Genomic DNA, 21,420 nt, shown 5'->3' on the forward strand with positions numbered 1-21,420 from the left:
CATGGACAAGACAGATGGTCCGTGTATGTTTTGATCATTTCGGTTTATGGCTTCAATATTTCATTCGGACTTGTGGGCGGAGCTGAAACGCTGCTTTCATCTGATTGGTCGAATCGGATTGGTTTTCATCTGTAAAGCGTTAAAATTAATATTCATTTTACATATTAAAACTGGTGTAGTAAATGGCAAATGAAAATTATGTAATTTAATTTTCATTTTCATTTTGCACCAAACGTTGCACAAATGTATTGGAAAATGTAAATGTAAATACAGAAATGCATTGCCATTTTACATATTGCATTGTCATTTTGCATATTACATCCCAAATTGAATAATGCTACCCATATGCTTCCATACTTTTAAACTATATGATGTATATTACATAAAAAACATAGCTATGTATAATTTTCAGATTGCTCAGTTTTTTTTAAATGTATTTCTTTTACACAAAGTAATTCTAGAATCATTAATATACTATTCAGGATTTATTTTTTATTATTTTATTGTTACAATTTAAATTAATTACATTTATAAAGTATAGCGCTTGAAATTTTAATTTAAATTTCGCTTTATTGTGTATTGCTGTACACCCAAATGTATTATCATTTTTATATAAAATGTATATAATATTTAAATTTCATATAGAGGATACATACAATGTTGTTTGCACCTAGTGCAATGTGGAATTAGTTTACAGCTTTTTCAAGCACTTTGTGATGCATTTAGGAAACAGGAGATGAGCCCCTTTTCTAATGCACCACCCAGCTTGATAAACCTCTTCTCAAAGACTTACTGTTTGTCCATTTTATTTGGGTAACATACATATTCTGAATGCCTTCGGCAGAATTCGAATGAGCCATTTTAATCTAGATTAATCTAGATTCATTTCAAGATCACAGTGAGATTAATCTAGATTAAAAAAATTAATCTATGCCCACCTCTAATATATACACACGCACGCACACACACACACTTATGTATTAATATACTTATACATTTATGTGCATACGTACATTTTATTAATTAAAGGGCTATTAATTATTAATTAACAAGGACTTTGCTAAAAATAACATTATTTTGTGTATTTGACATAATGCAATGTGTTTATGTGGTTTAAGGTTCAAAATACACTTTATTTTCCACATAATGTACATTATTGTTGCTCCTCTATGCCCCGCCATTCTGAAACATGTCGTTTTTTGCAAAGCTCATCGGTTTGAAAAGCGAGGTGTGCATTGATTGGCCAGCTATCCAGCATCCTTGCAAAGTTGGAATTGCCCTGCGTTATAGAAACGGCCTTTGTGCACAGACGCATTGTAGACTACTGGTTCAGGAAACAAGCAGCACACATCTAAATATTTGGGTTGAACAATTTTGGAACAATGTTGCAAATACTACTTAACCACTCATTTCTAGTTGTGTTCTCCCTAGAAAGGCCAAACAAAGTAGTTTTGTTTTCACTAATTGGGGATGGCGGCAACAGCAAAATTAAAAGTTACGCCTTCTTTCCTAGTGTTAGCATTTAGCCACTTTAAAATATACATCATATGGCCCCTTTAAAATATACAATTATCTTTATATATTATAGTAATGTATATTACTTCCACTTACAACATAAAATATAGGAAGAATACTGTGTTTGATTACTTAGTTTGTATTGTTCCCAGGTGTGTCCCAATAATATCTACCCTATTTAGGTCTAGCCCGTTCTGTTCTCCTTTGTCTGGGATTGTTTGTGTCTACAAGTTTTACTGTCTCCTTTTGATTTATTAAAGACCTTGAATTGGACATTGCCTCTTCTCGCTCCATGCTCCTCACAGTAGCACCCTGTGACAGAATTCCAGTCCCAAAAATTATGATGGCTGAGGATAAGCTGTGGGGGTTTGGCAGGCTGGTGCGTGCTTTCTGCTGGGACTGGATGATGAGATGTTCCGCTGCGATCTTCCTGTCTCTGATTTTACCCCTGATAGAGCTGATGAATCTTGTACTCTTTTTGAATGTCGCCTGTGTCCTGTCAGGCCTCAGTGGCTCACCCACACCCACTGCTGTCCGCTGCTCACCCAAGAACACCGGCCATTAATATGGCAAGAAAAATAAATAGTAATATGATAAGTCCAACAAACATTAATATGGCATGCCTGTCAGGTGCTCAAAAGGCCCCGGTGTTGGTTCCGGTCCCAATGCCCGCTCCTCATAAGCGCCTTCCAGAGTGCCCTCCAGTGTTGGCTCCTGCCTCAGAGCCTGCACCAGTGTTGGCTCCAGTCCCAAAACTCACTCCAGTGAAAGCGCTCTGCTCCTCCAAAGCACCCTCCAGTGCCAGCACCATGTAATCGCATCCCCGATCTTAAGTTAAGCCCAGGGATGACTCCTGTTTCCCCTTTAAGCCCAGGAAGGTTTCCTGATCCCCAGTTGAGCCCAGGATGGGCTTCTATTCCCGCGTACAGCCCACGGAGTGTTCCCACGTATAGCCCACGGAGGGCTCCCTATCCCCAGTTCAGACAAGGAAGGGCTCCCGATCCCCAGTTCAGCCCAAGAGGGGCTTCTGTTCCCAAATACTGTATACCCCACAGAGAGCTCCACTTAATGAGCACCACAACACTCAGTAAGTAGCACAAGAAATACAAAAGAAAACCAGAACAATAACTGGTATCACCTTCACACAATGGTGCCCATACACAGCACAGAAATAATCCACAAGTCAAGCCCCGCCCCTTTACTTTTGGACACTCAACCCCTAATGAAATCAAACAGAATCACATACATAGAATTAAATACACCGTTCACGGTAAAAACACGAGTACAAAATTAACAATAAACATTTGAAAGGAACCAATACAATTACCAACCGACACACAACACTCTCCTTGTAAACATAGACGCAGGTAGCCTACACACACACATGCGCGCGCACGAACACACATGTTTGTTTTGTGAAAAGTGGGTTCATCCCATAGGCGTAATGGTTTTTATACTGTACAAAATGTATATTCTGTCGCCCTTCACCAATCCTACACCTAACCCTAACCCTCACAGGAAACTTTGTGCATTTTTACTTTCTCAAAGAAACTCATTCTGTATGATTTATAAGCGTTATGAAAAATGGGGACATGGGTTATGTATCATAAGTCACCATCTCCTTGTAATACCTGTGTCATACCCATGTCACTTTACAGAGTTATGTCACAAAAACAAGAGCACACACACACACACACTTCTCCCCGCTATTCGGCAGAATACACTGCATGTTTTTGGGTGCGAGGAATCCAGTCACAGCAGTCCAAAGTGCGAAATCAATGTGCACACTGTAAATAGAACAGAAGACACTTCGGTTTACACACTGCCCTATAAGAAAGATTGAAAAAACGCTATAAGCAACCGCGTTCCTACCTGTAGAGTCTCTACACAATCAGGTCGGCCGTGGGAAACAGCACTCGATCTCCTACATGCCATACGAGAGACCAAACAGACAAACTTCCCTCATGCCACTCAACATGCGGAACCGGAAAACAAGGAAGAAGCTCTGTGAAGTGATTCATTACAAAGCAGGTATATATACTCCGCCTTTAACTGTGATAGTCTCAATAATTTTACCTGAAGCAACCAATAGTAGCTCGAAGCCAAACATCTATACTGTCACACATACACACACACACACACACACACACTGTTTACAGTAATGCAGTTAAAGTTAATAGGCTAGAAATGTGTCACAGACCCTATATGCAGAGCTTATAATACTATAATGTGAGCTGAAGACTTCAGATGGGAGATCATCAGATATCTAATGAGTGTGTGAGTGAGTGTGTGTGTGTGTGTGTGTGTGTGTGTATTGAGGCAATATTCATAATTGTTGGGTTGTTCAAGCTCATAATATCTTTCTCATCCCTCCGAAATTGAAAAGGGTGAGTCTGCTAAATCAGCTGGCTATCAGTCATATGAAATGTACACCTCAGGCTGGTGGGGCTCATGGGAGTGTGTGGCGGGATCGTTTTCATCATTTGACATTTTCATATCTACTCCATCATCATATGCTAAACAGAATAACAAGGGAATAGAAATAGCTGTCTAGTAAACAAATAACAAAGAAAAGTGTGCTCAGGCATCACTGTCTAGAAGGTCAGTTATAGTTGTCTGAATATTTGCATGTCAGTTGATTTTCTTTTAAATAAACAAAAGTACACTCTAAAATATAATGCGAAGGACATAATACATAAACTTGATCAGCAAGTTTCAGTTAAAGTGAGCTCACTTGCGCTTGTGGAGGAATGTAAACACTAACGAGAATGAATGAGCAAATCTCCTGTGGCGAATAGAACGGCTCACAGTTAATGAAGAGTGCTTCTAGATCGGGACAGCACATCTTCTTTAACACTGTTACAGCTATACACCACCTTTCGTTGATGTAAAAGCATGTTCTGCCACCGCACAATTTCCCCGTTGATTCTGTGTCGAGATCTGCTCTAAACAGCTGAAAGCTCGTCAGATGGAATGTCATTCAGCCAGGTTTCTGTGAAAAACAGAGCAGCATAGTGTGAGAAATCCTTATTTGTCCTGGAGAACAGAAGTTCATTGGGTAGAGAGTGGAGGTTCACCAGATGAATGATAAACAACGGCGTTTGAAATCCACACTGCTTGAGCTTCATGAGTGTGCCGGCTCGCTTCCACATCTGTGGATCCTGAAGCTCTTTATCAGCAACACTGCACGGCCAACTACTATGTATGTCCAGCAAAACATCAGAGTAGTCAAAAACTGGTAATATGTCGGGTGATGTGCAGTGTCGAATGTCCAGCAATTTGTCTCTGGTGAAACTGATTGCAGAGATAAAACTAAAAACAACTAACAAAAACACAAAAAATAACTGCGGAGCATGCCAAGGAGGTCGCCATCATCATCGGGACCATCTTATATAAATGTCTTGTATTAAAGGGGTCATATGATGCGATTTAAATTTTTCCTTTCTCTTTGGAGTGTTACAAGCTCTTGATGCATAGAGAATATCTGTAAAGTTGCAAAGACTAAAGTCTCAAATCCAAATCCAGATATTCTTTATAAAAGTTAACAGTCAACCACACACCCCTAAAACACCTCATTCTAACATATTCATTCCCACATCTCTATGTCACCATGTTGGAAAATTTCCATAAAACGTCACCCAAATGTTCATGCAAAGAAAGAAGGTGTAACTTCTCTCTGTTGTATCTGCTGCCATGTCGTGGAGTCTCTGTGTATTTCGTTGTGAAAGCGAAACTATGTGTTTGGCCTTACAAAAGAGGACAAGATTAGAAATCAGTGGTTGAGTTGTATTTACAACACTGTTCCAGAAGAGTTCAACCCAAATATCCAGATGTGTGCTGCGCATTTTATGGAGGATGAGCACTGTTGCCTGAACCAGTAGCCTGCATTGTGTCTGTGGCTGTTTCTATAAAGAGGGGCAGTTCAAACGTTGCAAGGACAGTCTTTGATTTAGTCTTAGTCTTAATAGTCACGCTTAAGTCATGCTTAATAGTCACATTTTAGTCATTTGAGTCTTTCATAGTTTTAGTCTAGTTTTAGACGATGAAAAGTCATTGTATTTCAGTCAACTTTTAGTCACTACTTTTAGTCAATAGTTTTAGCCCAACTGTAATTACCAAAATTTATTTTGGTAGCTATTTTATAAGTAGTTTTCAAATTAAAACAATAATTAATTCTTCTCTCTTTAGACCAAATCAATTAAGCTTATGAGAAATTTGATGTATCTGAAAAAATCCAAATATGCACCTAATGCTCTCAGAATGGAGTAAACAATAAAAAAAGAAGTGTGTTTATGCACCTGCTGCCTATTGATGGCGAAAAGTATGAATGGTCTATGTGTGAAATGCTTGTCTTTTCTTGATGGTAAAGCCATCAATTTAAATCCACGTACTTTGCTTTTGTTTTCTTTTTTTTTACTTATAACCACCATTAAAAGGCAGCAGGTGTATAAATACACTTTTGTTTACTACATGTAGTTCTGAAAGCTGAGGTGTACATTTTGATTTTCTCAAATACATCAAGGTAAGTGCGCAAAGGTCTCTCTCACACACACACTCTCTCTTTCGCACACACACACATACACACAAAATATAATGTGCTGTTATACTCCATATAGCTTCATATACAAGTCAGAAACTAAGCTTTTTTTGCACAGGCCTATCTGAAGGGTTAATGGTCCCACCTAGTGATCAACTGTAAAAATTACTAATTTCACCTCTTCCTAACAGGGAAAACCACCTACAATCAAGAATCTCTCACCCACACAAACACTATAATTTGCTGTTATACTCCATATAACTCCATATACAAGCCAGAAACTAAGCCTTTTTTTGCACAGGCCTATCTAAAGGGTCAATGGTCCCACCTAGTGATCAACTGTAAAAAAATAACAAATTTTACCTCTTCCCAAAAGGGAAAACCACAAACAATCAAGAATGCATGATTATATGGTGTCATGACTTTGCAATCAAAAAATATCATTATAATGGAAGTCAATGGGGCAAAAACAGCCACCAATAACAAATTAGGGAGAAAAATGTTTAATCTAATGCTGCACAAAAAATAATAATGCATCAAAGCCAATGTTGCTATTAATCTTTGACATGCCCAAGACTGTTATAAAAAGTAAAAAAAAAAAATCCACAATTTATTTTTATATTTAAAATAAGTCATTTTTAAATTCATGTCTCGCTCACTTCAATGCACTTTGAATGGAATATATATGTACATTCACTTCGAACTGGAATCATGGCGAAACATCCTGTGATGTCTACTTCGCAATAATGTCTGAAGCAATAAGAGAAACGAAAAAATGTGCAGAGCAGGGGGGCGTGAGGACTGGAATTGAGAACTGCTGCCCAACAGTTCTTTTTTAGTTACTAGAACTCTCGTGTAAGTAAACTATACTAAGCATTTGTCAGTACAACACACTATTCCTATTTCACTTTACTTAGTTGTTTCAAGGCAATCGTTTTTGCATGGTTTTTTTAAGAAAGCACAACTAATTAGATTTTATAGTGTTGTAATTAACGATAACAACCCTGCATTGTGTCAGTATGAAAAGGTTTCCTGAGAATTTGCTAAATAATTAGTTTCTGTTCACTGTCCAGAACATTTTTGAAGTTTTGAAGACATTGTTGTCTAAAACCAAAACAACATTGTGGCTTTTGCGAGGATTGAACTGAAGACTCTCTGAGCCAGTTTTGACAAAGATTGGACAACCTTTTTGTGGTAGAAAAAAAATTTAAATAAATAAACACTATGAGTTTAGTAAGTTATTTCAAAGTTTTAATGATTTTTAGATCTGGACTTCAGGGACAGTTCAACCAAAAATTTTAATTCTGTCCTCATGTCATTTCAAACCTGTAAGACCTGCCTTCATCTTCAGAACACAAATTAAGATATTTTTGATGAAATCTGAGAACTTTCTGGCCCTCCACAGACAGCAAGGAAAATGAAATGTTCAAGGTCCAGAAAGGTAGGAAGGACATTGTTAAAAGAGTCCATGTGACATCAGTGGTTCAACTTTAATTATATGAAGCTACAAGAATACTTTTTTGTCTGCAAAGATAACAAAGATCTTCGCTGCACATTCGAGACAGCATTGGTGCAAGGCACAGTGCATGCATAGTGGTCCCCTTATGAATGGCAGCGGAGACTGACTCAGAAGAAAATTAATTATTGAAGTCGTTATTTTTCTTTTCTTTGCTCAGAAAAAGTATTCTTGTAGCTTTATAATGTCAAAGTTGAATGTCTTTACTACCTTTCTGGGCACTGAAGTACAGTAGATCCCTTGTCTATGGAGGGTCAGAAAGCCCTCGGATTTCAACAAAAATATCTTAGTTGGTGTTCTGAAGATGAAGGTCACTTTTCTGCAGTCCAAAAGGTAAAAGTCAAAATGTCAGACTTTTAAGCTTATGGTGGCACTTTACACTTTTACTTATGGTGGAAGCTAAATTTCTAACTAGTGATAGGAAGTTTCTTTTCCACGAACCGGAAAAAAAATGGTTCATTGGTTCTTTTACGCTCGACATAATGACGTCATTGGCCATGACATAATGGTGTCAAGTCTATCAAACATTCAAATATATAAAGTCAGTAATCATAACTTTAGTCAGTTAAAAACCTCATAATCATGAAAAGTTTACAATTAAGTGTTGCAGCAATGCACCCAAATACAGTAACAGCAATAATGTGCATACAAGGATTTTAGTCTTGAAGATATAAAGTTAATAAATTAAGTGTCATCAGCGCTGAAACCATGATCCACATACTACACATAATCCAGTGCGATTTATTTGTTATTAAATAAACTTACGCTTTGCCAGATTGCCCTTCGTTCAAGCCCTCGGTTTACCCACGCTCATAACATGATCACAGAATCAGTTCAGAATCAATCACCAAAAGAACCAGTTCAGTTCAGACGTGCTGTGTGTCAGTCTTCTTCACGCTGAATCACGCATGCGCAGTATCATCAGCTCCTCGGTTCTCAAATCGGACACGTCCGAAACGGTTCTCGGTTCAGTGTACTGGTGATCCAAAAAACCGATGCAACCGATTCTTGACTCGAGAACGAGAACCGCTCCAGCAGTGGGCGTGTCCGTTCGTTATCTGGCTAGGCTCCGTGTTCATCTTCATCTCTCTCTTCACAGCAGCTCAGTCAGTGTACTGTTTGAGTAAATGAATTACTCCGGGATATTGGTTTGGTTGAACTCAGAGGGAGTGTCAGCCACGCTAAAAAAGTTAACAGCTTAAGGCATTTGTGGATTAATGCTTATTCGAGACGCGAACCATTTCAAATGATTCAGTTCGATTTGGTGAACTGGTTGATCCGGTTCACTAAGAAGAACCGGTTAAATCGAACGATTCGTTCGCGAAACCGGACATCACTATTTCAAACCAGAAATAATCAGCAAAGCTGCAAGAAAAAAAGAGAGACCTGCAGAAAACAACTTTGCTTTCTATTTCCTGAGAAAGAGCTCAAGGCCCTTTGCTTCTGTTCTTCAGATTGTTCCTATCTAATGTCCAAAAGCTAATTGTTTTCCATGTGCAGTAAACAGAAATGATCCAAACTGTTTTAGGCTGCAGCATGTAATACAGCATGAAACGTGACTACAAAAATAATTAGTTAAACTCACCCTCAGGCCATCCAATGTAGATGAGTTAGTTTCTTTATCAGAACAGATCTTGGAGAAATGTAGCATTACATTACTTGTTCACCAGGATCCTCTGCAGTGAATGGATGCCGTCAGAATGAAAGTCCAAACATCTGATAAAAATATCACTATAATCCACACCACTCCAGTTCATCAGTTAACATCTTGTGAAGTGAAATATGCATGTTTGTGAGAAACAAATCCACCATTAAGATGTTTTAACATCAAACTGTTGCTTCTGGCAAAATCTAGTCCATATCCATAATAAGCTTCCTCCAGTGAAAAAGTGCATCCCCTGTTGTCCTCTCAAATCAAAATCCAACGGTTTATTTAACCAGAGCTGTTTTGGCCTGTTTTTGTGCTTGATCTCTGCATATTTCTCTCCTGATTCAGACAAAATGTCTCTTTCACTAGAGAGAGCACTATTATGAATATAGGGAATCATACTTTATCTGGAAACAATGGTTTAAATAAGTGAAAGGGAAAATTGTGACATTTGCCAAGTATGGTAACCCATACTCGGAATTGGTGCTCTGCATTTAACCCATCCAAGTGCACACACACAGCAGTGAGAAGTGAACACACACCGTGAACACACACCTGGAGCAGTAGGCAGCTATATATCCAGCACCCGGGGAGCAACTGGAGGTTCAGTGCCTTGCTCAAGGGCACTTCAGCCATGGGTATTGAGGGTGGAAGAGAGCACTGTTCATTCACTCCCTCCCACCTACAACTCCTGCTGGCACCGAGACTTGTGGATTATTGTGATGTTTGAATCAGTTGTTTGGTCTCTCATTCTGACGGCACCCATTCATTTCAGAGAAACCATTGGTTAGCAAGTGATGAAATGACACTTCTCTGAACACATTTAAAAAAGAATATCATTGTTAGAGACTCTTGAACATTAAACGTATACACATCAGCAGCATTAAATACAGTATATAGCTAAAGTATTGCTCCATTATTGCAAGGAAACAAGAAAATCGAATTCATTAATCAAGAGTTGCGGCTGTTACACTGGCTGTGCATTCATTTAAATAGTTTAATAGCCTTTATCTCTGCTTTCTTGCACCATCGATTCAGCATCTTACATGAAAAGAGCCCCAATTACGAGAGTCACCCAAGCTAGCATTTCTAGTTTAAAAGTGTTTACATGACTTACAGCCACATTATGAGAGTGTGAGAGTGTTTTTGGATGGCCTGTCTCCCCATTGTGCTTTCACTGAAATTATTTCTCATTTTATTCAATTACCTTGACCAAAATACTTGTGTATATATGTTTGTTTGGTTACGGGTTGTGAGCTGTTTGGCTCTTTGAATAAGACGCACAGATTTCTGAAATGGAGACCTTTTTCCAGTTCAGCAGTCAGAGTATAATTGAAATCTCACTTGTGAGCATCTATACATTTAAAAATGTGACAACAAATTTACAAAACTTGTTTCAGTTTACAAAAATATAAATACATAAAACTGCATATATATATATATATATATATATATATATATATATATATATATATATATATATATATATATATATATATATATATATATCTGATACCTTGAATCTGATAATGTCTATTTTGATAATTGATTATTTTAATACTCTGCTCTCGTCTAGATTATTTTCTTCATGGCTACAGTGGAATGAAATGTGTTGACAGATGTTGCATCTGTCAGTTAGATATTGTATGACCGTGAAGTGAATGTTTTGCATTTTTGGGTAAAGATGTTCACTCATGTGCGTAGAATCATAATGCAGCAGATTTGATACTGATATATTTTCCTGAAAGGGTTCAACACTCAGAACAGCTGCTGGTCCAGACCTGTGTGTGTGTGTGTGTGTGTGCGCGCGTGTGTGATCTGGCTGCTGTATGCATCCGCTGGTCTAATTTGAGAAATTTCAAGACATCAATCTTAATGGTTTTATAGAAGATTGAGATATTCCATCTAATGTAAGGACTGCAGATCACTTAATGCCTGAGGCAGACGTCATAACCATATTTCACATTATAAAATTTCAATTATGGATGCTGATTTGTAAATGCAGTGTTCCAGATGCTCTAAAATCCACACTAGAGTTGCAGCTCTGACGTTAAACTTTGCATTGAATTATGAATCATTTTCATATTTTGTAATGCACCAGGACATACTGTAAGGACAAACTGGCATGGCTCGAAGCATTATCATTTGCATACTTACAGTAGATAGTATAACAGATTTTAGGGCTAGATCTTATAGCAGATTTATGACACTTAATGAATTTGCTTAAAATAATGTTATAATAGGTTCTTCCATTTAGTTTACAGCTGTTAAGATCTTTTTAAGGTTTTAAAACAGTAATAGAAAGAAAAGTAAAACAGTAATATTGTGAAATATTATTACAATTCAAAATAATTGTTTCTCTCTGGAATATATTGTCAAGTGTAATTTATTCCTGTGATAAACCTGTATTTTCAGCATCATTACTCTAGTCTTCAGTGTCACATGATCCTTCAGAAATCATTCTAATATGCTGATTCTCTGCTCAAGAAACATTTGTTCTTACCCCAAACTTTGAATGGTAGTGTGCATTCTTCAGTCAGCATGTTTGATACACTGTGACGCAAACCCATGTCAGTATACTTGATCCAACAACGGCAGGCTGCTTTGAGCCCAATCTGTGGAACGGTTCAGAGTTTATCACAGACAGACCTTGATTATAGCGAAGGCCTATCCGTGTCTGTGCTTGAATGGACGGTGATTCAGACACACACGAGTGAAGGGATTTGTTTCCTGTGACGGACAGACTGCTCGTTATCTCAGAGATCAGTCTGACGGCTGTCCGGAGCTCAGCATATGTTCCACCCACAGACCTCAGTGTCAGAATCAAACGCTCGGCTGTTTGGCTGAAGAACGCTGATGCGGATTGTAAGGGCTGATAACTGCAGTTGTTTTCCAGACAGACGGGCACCTCCACGTGATTATTTCTGTGAAGTCTTGCAGGATCTCCAGTGTCATTGTGAATGCTGGTTCCTGAGCGGTCCGGGAAGTTCTCTGTGTTGTGGAGTTGTTTTCCGCTGCTTGTCCATCAGTCAAATAATTAGAGAAAGTTGTGCTGTCTAACATCTTAATCACTCTAAGAAGAATCTCAAATATATAGACTCATTTCAGGGCATAATAAAAATAAATAGCTATTCCTATTAAACATTTTTTCCTAAAGATTTTTTAAAACAAGTTATTTTAATTTCATATAATGTAGCACCAAAAAAATCACCTTTTTACCAGACATTGTATCATACTGTATCATATATGTAAAGGATAATCAATGGCTTGCTGTGCATTAAAAGTATTCTAAAAACACAATGTAGAGGCAAAGAACCACCCAACATGAATGCACAGCAAGCTATAGATTATCCCGCTTATTCCGTGGTTATTTGCCAACTGTATCTGTATCAGCGCATCTCTCTATAGACAAGGAATCTACTCAGTTACTTAAATTTTAACTCGTTGCTGAGGAATATAATGTAGCGATCTTGTATTTATGCTATTTTATCAATTAAAGACTCGAGACAGCACTGACAATAAGATTCTGTGTGTGCGCAGCGCATTCTGCAATCTCTTTAATCTAAAGTTCCAAAAACCACAAGCAAGAAAATATACAAATTTATTGGATAAACTCTTAAAAAATTCTTAAATATCTTAAATGTTTTTTTTTTTTTTTTCAGTCAAATGAATATGTAACTATGGTAACCAGGTTTAATTGATAGCTGGGTGGGGTATCCTGACTAAACTCTCTATCTGTGTTTCTCTCTGTCAGAATGACTACAGGAAGTTGTCTATGCAGTGTAAGGACTTTGTGGTAGGTGTTCTGGATCTCTGTCGTGACACAGAGGAAGTAGAGGCCATTCTGAACGGTGATGTGGACCAGAACCCGCCCACAGAACACCAGAGACCCTGTCTGAGCCGCATCAAACTCGCCATCAAATATGAAGTTAAAAAGGTGAGGAAAATTAAATAATAACTTTGATATTGTTAATAAGATTTCAGGATAGACAATTACTGGACTGAAACAGTTTAGTTTTACTTGATTATCCAGACATCATAAAAAAAAAACAAATTCCCTGGAATCCTGGTAGGGTACAGGCTGGAAACCAGGGTGGTGCCTCCAGGGCGGTGCTTTTTGAACAGAACATCAGGGAGGAGCTGGTAGCTCAGGTATCTGGGGAGGTGCTGACAGTGTAGGGAGCCAGGGTGCTACCACTAGGTCAGGGAGCCAGGGAGGTACAGGAATAGGAGTCTTGGAGACACCCTCTGTGACTTTGGCTGGAAGAGCGGGAGGCTCTGGAACGAGAGGAGCATAAAAATACAGATTGGTCCCTGTAGCCATGATGAGGAGGCTAGTGATGGCCATAGTGACTGCCACGAGGGAGCAGGGTGAACTTGAGCCTTCTCCTTTGGGCTGAGGTCCCGATCTCAGGACTGGGCTGACACTATGCATTTTTTATCTAAATTTGTGGGCAGGAGTGGACTCAGGGACATCAGCCATGCTAGATGCTAGTCATTCCCACCCCGAGATGGTGGCAGAAGACTCTATGTAATTACTTGTCTGTAACCCTCACTGTACTGTAAATAGGGAGCCGCTCAACAATAAGGCACAGTCCAAGTACTGACCTTAGGTCCAATTAGAAACACCCCCTGGCATTACCCAGCTAAACCTAGAGTCCAAGCTACTCCAATAACAAACCATACGTTGCACGTCATCCCACATAGCCATATGGCAATACTTGAGGAACTCCTCTACATAAGACTCCATTGGATGTCCATCTTGATAAATATAGTTTCACCTGGCTCACTTCTCCTAGGTAATCCATACCTTTCAATTAATTTGGTCTTGTGTTCTGTCACACCAAGTTGTTGGCTGATACAGAAATGATCAGGACTGAGGATCAGATGAGCAGAATTTAAAGGAAACCAAGAAACAAACTTCAATAATCCACACAGAGAGAACATCTAGGTAGCAACGTTAACAAAAGACAATGAACAGAGCAAAACACAGGGCTTAAATACACAGGGCAAACAAGGATCTAATGGGTTACTTAACAAATGAATGGGGACAATCAATCAAACACAGGGACAGTAGGTCAAACAAACAGAGAGCAACCAAACACAATGAAAACTAGGACAAAACTGAGCATAATCATGACAATCATCTTACAAAGACAATGATGACTGATATTAATATTATGCAAGTATATGCTATACAGTAACATAATAAAGACCTCACTGGTTTACATTACAATAAGGATTTCATACTTTTTTTCTTTCTTATAATTATTTTAATTATTAATTAAAATATTAATTAAAAAGATAAATCTAATTAAAAAGAAATATAATTTCTTATAATTCTTATAATTATTTTTTTCTTTCTTATAATTATCAGCATCTACAAATTGCATATTTTTGCAGTTTGTGCATCTGAATACAACTGAGGGGTGTTTTCATGATATTCTCACTATATCATACCATATGAGCCATAAAAACCTGATGTGTCAAATATGAAACTCAAAAAAAAAAACACACATGCCAACTTTTCTTTTTGTTTGAAAGTCTAAGTTACATTTTAGGACTATTGTTTCATATGTCTGGCTTTACGAAGAGCAAACACAAAGGCTAAACAAAATATAAATGTACGCTAAAATACAAACAAATCTAAAGCATATTGGCTGTAGCTTGTGTAACTATATTAAGTGTTCAGTACTATGGGATATATCCAGTCGAGATGAAGGGTTTGGAGACGTGAGGTGAGGTGAGGTGAGGTGTTCAGTTCTTCAGAGTCTAATCAAGTATCTGAGAGCTTCTGTTCTTCACCTCAGCTGAACTCTTGATTGGTGGACTGTGTCTCAGATGGAGAACTCGCTGTCTGCATGCTAACAGCTCCCCAACTTCGTCAGCCTTCTGAGTTCAGTGCTCACTCCACTGATTCACAACACTGCCACTCATAACTATGGAATACCCTCAGTTTTCTCTTGAAATCATATTTTGCACATGCTGTTATTTATTTTTATTTTTTCCCTCGGTTACATAGCTGTTTTTCTGTCCTTCTGGAAAGGTATATACCATGAGCTGTGAGTTGGAGAACTGTAGTTGGCTTCATTTGATCTTACTGAACTAAATTTCAAACACACTGACACACCCTAGAGAGAGGAAATGAAGGCGAGACAGTGGGCCAGTGGTGACACGCCTCAGTGCTACTTTCATTTCATAAGATAAACACAGATGCAGTTGCTGAAAAAAAAAAAAGACAAAAATGCACCCTCAGTACTCCATGTAGTAATAAAATTCATCTAGTCCAGGTGCCTTCAAAAATGTTTGTTTGTTTGTTATATATATTTAAATCAGAATAAATTAAACATATTACCAATATGTACACTTTAAAAATGCAAATGCATTTATTTATTTATTTATTTTTAAATCAGCATAAATTAAAAGTAGTACAAAAGTAAAGCATACCTTTAAGTATAAATTTACAACTTTAAATATATTTATTTATTTATGTATTATTTATTTATGTAAAATCGTTCAAAATTAAGTAAAAAGTACTTTACACTTTATTTATTTGTTTGATTGTTCACTTGTTCGCTCATTCGTTCGTTTGTTTGTTCAGTCATTTATAATCAGCATAAATTACAAGCACTTAGGGCTGGGACAACGAAAAAATACGTCGCCGAAAAATATGTGCATCGATTTGTCGACCTGTTTTTATTTCTCTAAAAAACGTTTGCAAAACGTTTACCTTATGTGCGCTGAATATACGTGATGGCCGGATCAACATTCTGTCCAACGTTATATAACCAGTCCAGGGTTTATTTTTTGGCTTATTTAATCGGTGAGTGATGACAGGGCGCGTACGAGAGAGAGCCCCGGCTGCGCACGCACACTCACAGTCTTCAAACAACACGAGCGCTTCTTGCTCTCTCTCCCTTGTGCATATTAATCAAAATCATTAAACACGATAGAAAAAGGGCGAAACACCAAAGTTTCACGTGGAGCATTCAGAGATCTTTGTATTAGCTTAAAGCCCTCAAGTTTACATTGGTTACTGTATTCTTTCAATTGCTCTAAACAAGTATTTTGGGTGACCTTTTTTATTGAATGCTAGACATCAATTTGTTGTTATTTTCATCTGAAAGCAGAACTTTTTTTTCAGTAAGCTAGGCCCTATGTGTTCAGTAAGCTTGTTTCAGTAAGCTATGTGTTTTCAAGGCTTCAAGGTTTTATTGAATGCTATCTCTATACAAGTGCAAAGTAATGCATTCTTAGTCAGTCTTTTATTTTGTAATTTTAAGAGCAATAAACATATATTGCAATGTTCAGGAATTCATGTTTTTTTTCATTCAGATATGTAAATCAACATGTATAAATTGTTAGTAGTCAATTAATGGGGAGATAATCGAAATTGAATCGGTCTGAAAAATTAATCGTTAGTTTAATCGATGCATCGAAAAAATAATCGCTAGATTAATCATTTAAAAAATAATCGTTTATCCCAGCCCTACAAGCAGTACATACTACCATTATGTTATATTAAATCTATTTTATTTTTGTTGAATATTGTTTGTTCGGGGTTTTTTTTTTTTTTTTAAATAAGCATTAATTGCAAGCAGTATGACATTAGTACCTAATACCATGTATAGATACTTTACAAATTTAAATATATTTTAAATAAATACATTTATTTATTTATTTATTTAAAATCAGTATGGAAAGTGGTATAAAAAATACTACAATGATTTATACATACTTTAAAAATATATATTATTTTATTTTCTGCACTGCAGTCTGTTTTTCTTCTGTGCAGTGAATGTTGGAGTCAGTGGATTATGAGAAGATCATGATCTGATCATGTCATCCATCACTGCTGTGGGTTTAAAGGGATCATGACCTTGTTAACCAGATAATGTGAGGGTAATTAGTCCTGTTGCCCTCAGCATTATCAAAACCCTCCTGAGATGATCTCTCGTTACATGCCAGGTTGATTGAATCTTAAATATTTTCAGATTGCGATTGAATTCTTAATAGATTTACTGACTGAAGCACTGTGACAGTAATACCCGTTTGTTAAGTTCAGCCTTTGAGGAGCATTGCAATCATGATTATTGCAATCATTTATGAGATGAGCACACTTGAATGCCACAATATCATAATAACCAATTTTCCTTTGAGCCTTGAGTTGAGGACATGTCAAGTAAAGAATCCCATTGTATTGATAATAATTCATTATAATTGTGAATTTTGACAACAATACAATTACATCTGTGTGCATTTTGTGTATTATTAATGAAGATGAGCACAGAACTTGTTAGTTTAGAGATGTACACTGAAAAAAAAAAAAAAAAAAAACTTAAATCAGGATTCATTTACTTGAGAAGCAAAATTTGACAAAATTTAAATTTACTAAAAAATCTGACAAAAATACTGTAAGAAAATCAAAATGTGTTCTGAAATACAACATACCCATGTTATTGTGAACAAAATCTCATCTTCCAAATTCAAACATATGATGACAATTCTGTGAGAATCATTATTAAAAAAATAATTATGTATATGAAACCAATTCACATTTAACTATTACAAATTATGCAAATTAAATTGTTTCAAATTCTGCTTATAAAGATTATGCAGATTAAAATATAAATTATGCATACAAATACAAATTGGTTCTTTTTGTAGATGGACATTAAACATCGTGTCTATTCAGACGAGTGTGTGACAGTTCTCATTAAAAGCAGTCAGAGGGGATGCTGGAACTGTTACTACGGTAACCAGGTACAACATTTAGGTGACCCTAGAGACGTATGTGTCACTCTCTCTCTCTCTCTCTCTCTCTCTCTGGTTGAGGATGTTATATGGCTTGAAACTTATGAAATAGATTGTCTGTTATTATACACACACACACACGCTGTGGGCTTTAGGTCGGTCAGGCTCAGCTCAGGATCACACTATCAGCCGGCGGCCCACCTAAAATCAATGTCACGATCTGTCTGCCTGTTTCTCTCAGGCGGACTCACAGCTTTTGTTATTATCTCCAAAGAAACACCCACATTTACCTGTCTAATAGAGATACAACACCAAACAACAGGAAAACCGTTGGAAATCAGCAGTAAGACTTCACCCCATATATATATATATATATATATATATATATATATATATATATATATATATATATATATATATATATATATATATATATATAGATATAGATATATATATATAGATATAGATATAGATATATATATATATATATATATATATATATATATATATATATATATATTTAATATATATATATATATATATATATATATATATATATATATATATATATATATATATATATATATATATATATATATTAGTGCTGTCAAAATTAGCGCGTTAACGCATTCGATTAATTTGAAATATTTAACGCGTTAAAAAAAAATAACGCAATTAACGCGGTTGCAGTTTTTTTTATTTCCAGTTGTGGCCTATGTGTGTTCAACGTGCAAAGAAATATGGATAAGACCAAGGAAGGACTTTTAGACGGAAAGTTTCAGTATAAAACTCTGCCGGATTACTCTTCAGTCTGCCACAAGAAACATTACTCTTCATTCAGTCTGCCACAAGAAACAGCAACATTAAAATCATGAACTCAAATGTCATTGTTTAAAAAACAAAAAAACAATGACTGTTGTAACAGTGCGTAAATCAGACCTTTCTGTAACGCTAACGTTAATAAGCTTACACGAAAATAACGAAATAATTGTGTAGCGGAGTATTTTTTGTACACAGTGCCGCGAACTGTCAATCACTCCTGTGCGCGTGCATCACTGTCCTCCTCGCAGCTGCAGCAACTTGCGCTCTCTCTCTTCATCAAGCTTTAAAACAAAAAGGGGACAAAAAGATCATATTGTCTTTGTGCATAGGCTATAGATTAATTAGATAAATGAATATCTAAATTTGTGCCTTGCCGTCTATGGTATTGTTTTAGAACTTATAAAAAAGATGCTGCAGCCAATGAGCAGCCAGCGGGGGCTGCAGGACGACTCAACCTCCGCGGACATTTTTAAATGTTTATCAGACAATAAATACTCAAGATTTCCGGGACAATTAGGGCCAGATTCGGGATTCGGGACAACAGTTTAGATTTCGGGACTGTCCCGAATTTGGTGAGGTGTCAGTCAGCGAATCATCTGATTCTGGTCTTGTTCTTGCAGTATTCAGAGTATGAAGCCAAGAAAACATATTAAGTGTTGTTGTTAACTGTATTTGATTTTTAACCGAACGTTGTGTACACTCATAACGAGTTTCACACACCTTCTCCGGCCACGTTGAGTTGTTGACACTTAACAGTGGGAAAAGCGACACATGCGCTATTCACTTGTATAACTTAAGGGTGAATGGGTAATGTAGTTTCTGCTCTGGGTGGGATGAATTAGGAAACTTGCATTGTGAAGGGCGCTCTGAAAATCGGCAGTGCAGGTAAAAGATTAAAACCTCTATTAAAACAGATGTCCAAATGAGCGTACCGGTACGCTAAAAGCACGTTCTGGGCGCACGGAGAGGTGGCGGTACGCTCAAGAGCTATATTTGGAAGTGGCAGTACTCTGTAACGGTGCATACCGGCCCACTTAAAGCACTGGCAATGACTATACTTTGGAATTTTTTTGCAGTCCACTTAGAATTCAACATGGAAATCATTTTTGTTTTTTATTGGCATTGATTGTTTTGAAATTCAAATGATACTTACATGCCTGTGTTTTTATTTCTGTAATAAATATGGCTTTCAAGCCAAAAGTTAATTTGGAGGATATTGATGGTTTATTGCAGGTATGTTGTTTACATGAGAAAATCTGTGTTACAAGTTAAACAAAAATTCCAATAAACAATCATATTTTGAATTTAAATAGTTTATTTGTCTTGAGTTTACATTAATTATTTACATTTTACATTTACATATCCAAAAAGTTTCAGTCTTTTAATTGCGATTAATCGCGATTAATCGCGATTAATTAAAAAAAAATGTGCGATTAATTAGTTAATTTTTTTTAATCGATTGACAGCACTAATATATATATATATATATATATATATATATATATATATATATATATATATATATATATATGTTTGTGTGTGTGTGTGTGTGTGTGTGTGTCTGTGATATGAAAGCCACCTAGTGATGACATGTAAACAGAGAAGACAAGTGGTCCAAGAACTGAGCCTTGAGGCACCCCAGTAGTTAGATGTTGTGACTTGGACATGCCACCTCTCCAAGATATCTTGAATGATCTATCTGAGAGTGTGGTTCACTGTGGTTCCTAAGATGACCTACTGTATGCCAATAGAGTTGACAGGAGGATCTGGTTTTTAACCATGTCAAAAGCAGTGGACAGATCCAGCAAGATAAGTATTGAAGATTTGGAATCTGCTTTTGCCAGTCTTAGGGCTTTAACAACTGAGAGCAAGGCAGCCTCGGTTGAATGTTCACTTTTAAAACAAGACTAGTTCCTGTTAAGAAGATTGTCCTGTGTAAGAAAGGCAGATACTTGGTTGAACACAGCTTGTTAGAGTATTTTTGTAATAAAAGGAAGAAGGTAAACTGGTCCATAGTCCTTTAGAAGAGATGGGTTAAGGGTGGGTTTCTGAAGTTGTGGGGTTATACGAGCCTGTCTAAATGCTGAGGGAAAAACACCGGTGTGAAGGGATGTGTTAATGACGTGAGTGAGTGCAAGAACAACTGCAAGAGAAGCAAACAAGTAGTATTATACTATCTATATATATATATATATATATATATATATATATATATATATATATATATATATATATATATAATTTTATTTTATTTTATTTAGAAGAAAGTAGTCTGCCATTGATAAAACAAATATGTTTTCATGGCAACATTAAAACTTCTTTAAAATTAATAAATACATATATTTGTATATGTTAATAATAATAATTATAAGGCTAATTTCCTCTAAATAAAATATTTGATAATAATAATATATAGAGAGAGGAAATTAGTCTGCCATTGATCGGACAAATATGTTTTGGGAGTATCTTTAACATTGAATATCAATAATATTAATAATAATAATAATAATAACTTTTTGTAATCAGTTATTGTATATCTGCATTTATCAATTTACAAAATATAAAATAGATAAAAAAATGTATAGTAAATCAGTATAGTATCATTTAATTTTCTGAGGGAATCTACTC

General features: G+C 36.5%; 1 protein-coding gene across 1 annotated transcript in view; it reads left to right on the plus strand.

Moving 5' to 3' along the window:
• Window positions 1–21,420, plus strand: part of LOC113070797 (short transient receptor potential channel 7-like) — a 75,684-nt gene that overhangs the window by 21,902 nt on the left and 32,362 nt on the right. The window contains exon 3 of the mRNA XM_026244240.1: window positions 12,971–13,153. Within this exon, the coding sequence (XP_026100025.1) occupies window positions 12,971–13,153 (183 nt within the window). The remainder of the gene's footprint in view (window positions 1–12,970; window positions 13,154–21,420) is intronic.

This window comes from Carassius auratus, unplaced genomic scaffold (genome assembly GCF_003368295.1).
Source record: "Carassius auratus strain Wakin unplaced genomic scaffold, ASM336829v1 scaf_tig00005249, whole genome shotgun sequence".
Taxonomy (NCBI): Eukaryota; Metazoa; Chordata; class Actinopteri; order Cypriniformes; family Cyprinidae; genus Carassius; species Carassius auratus.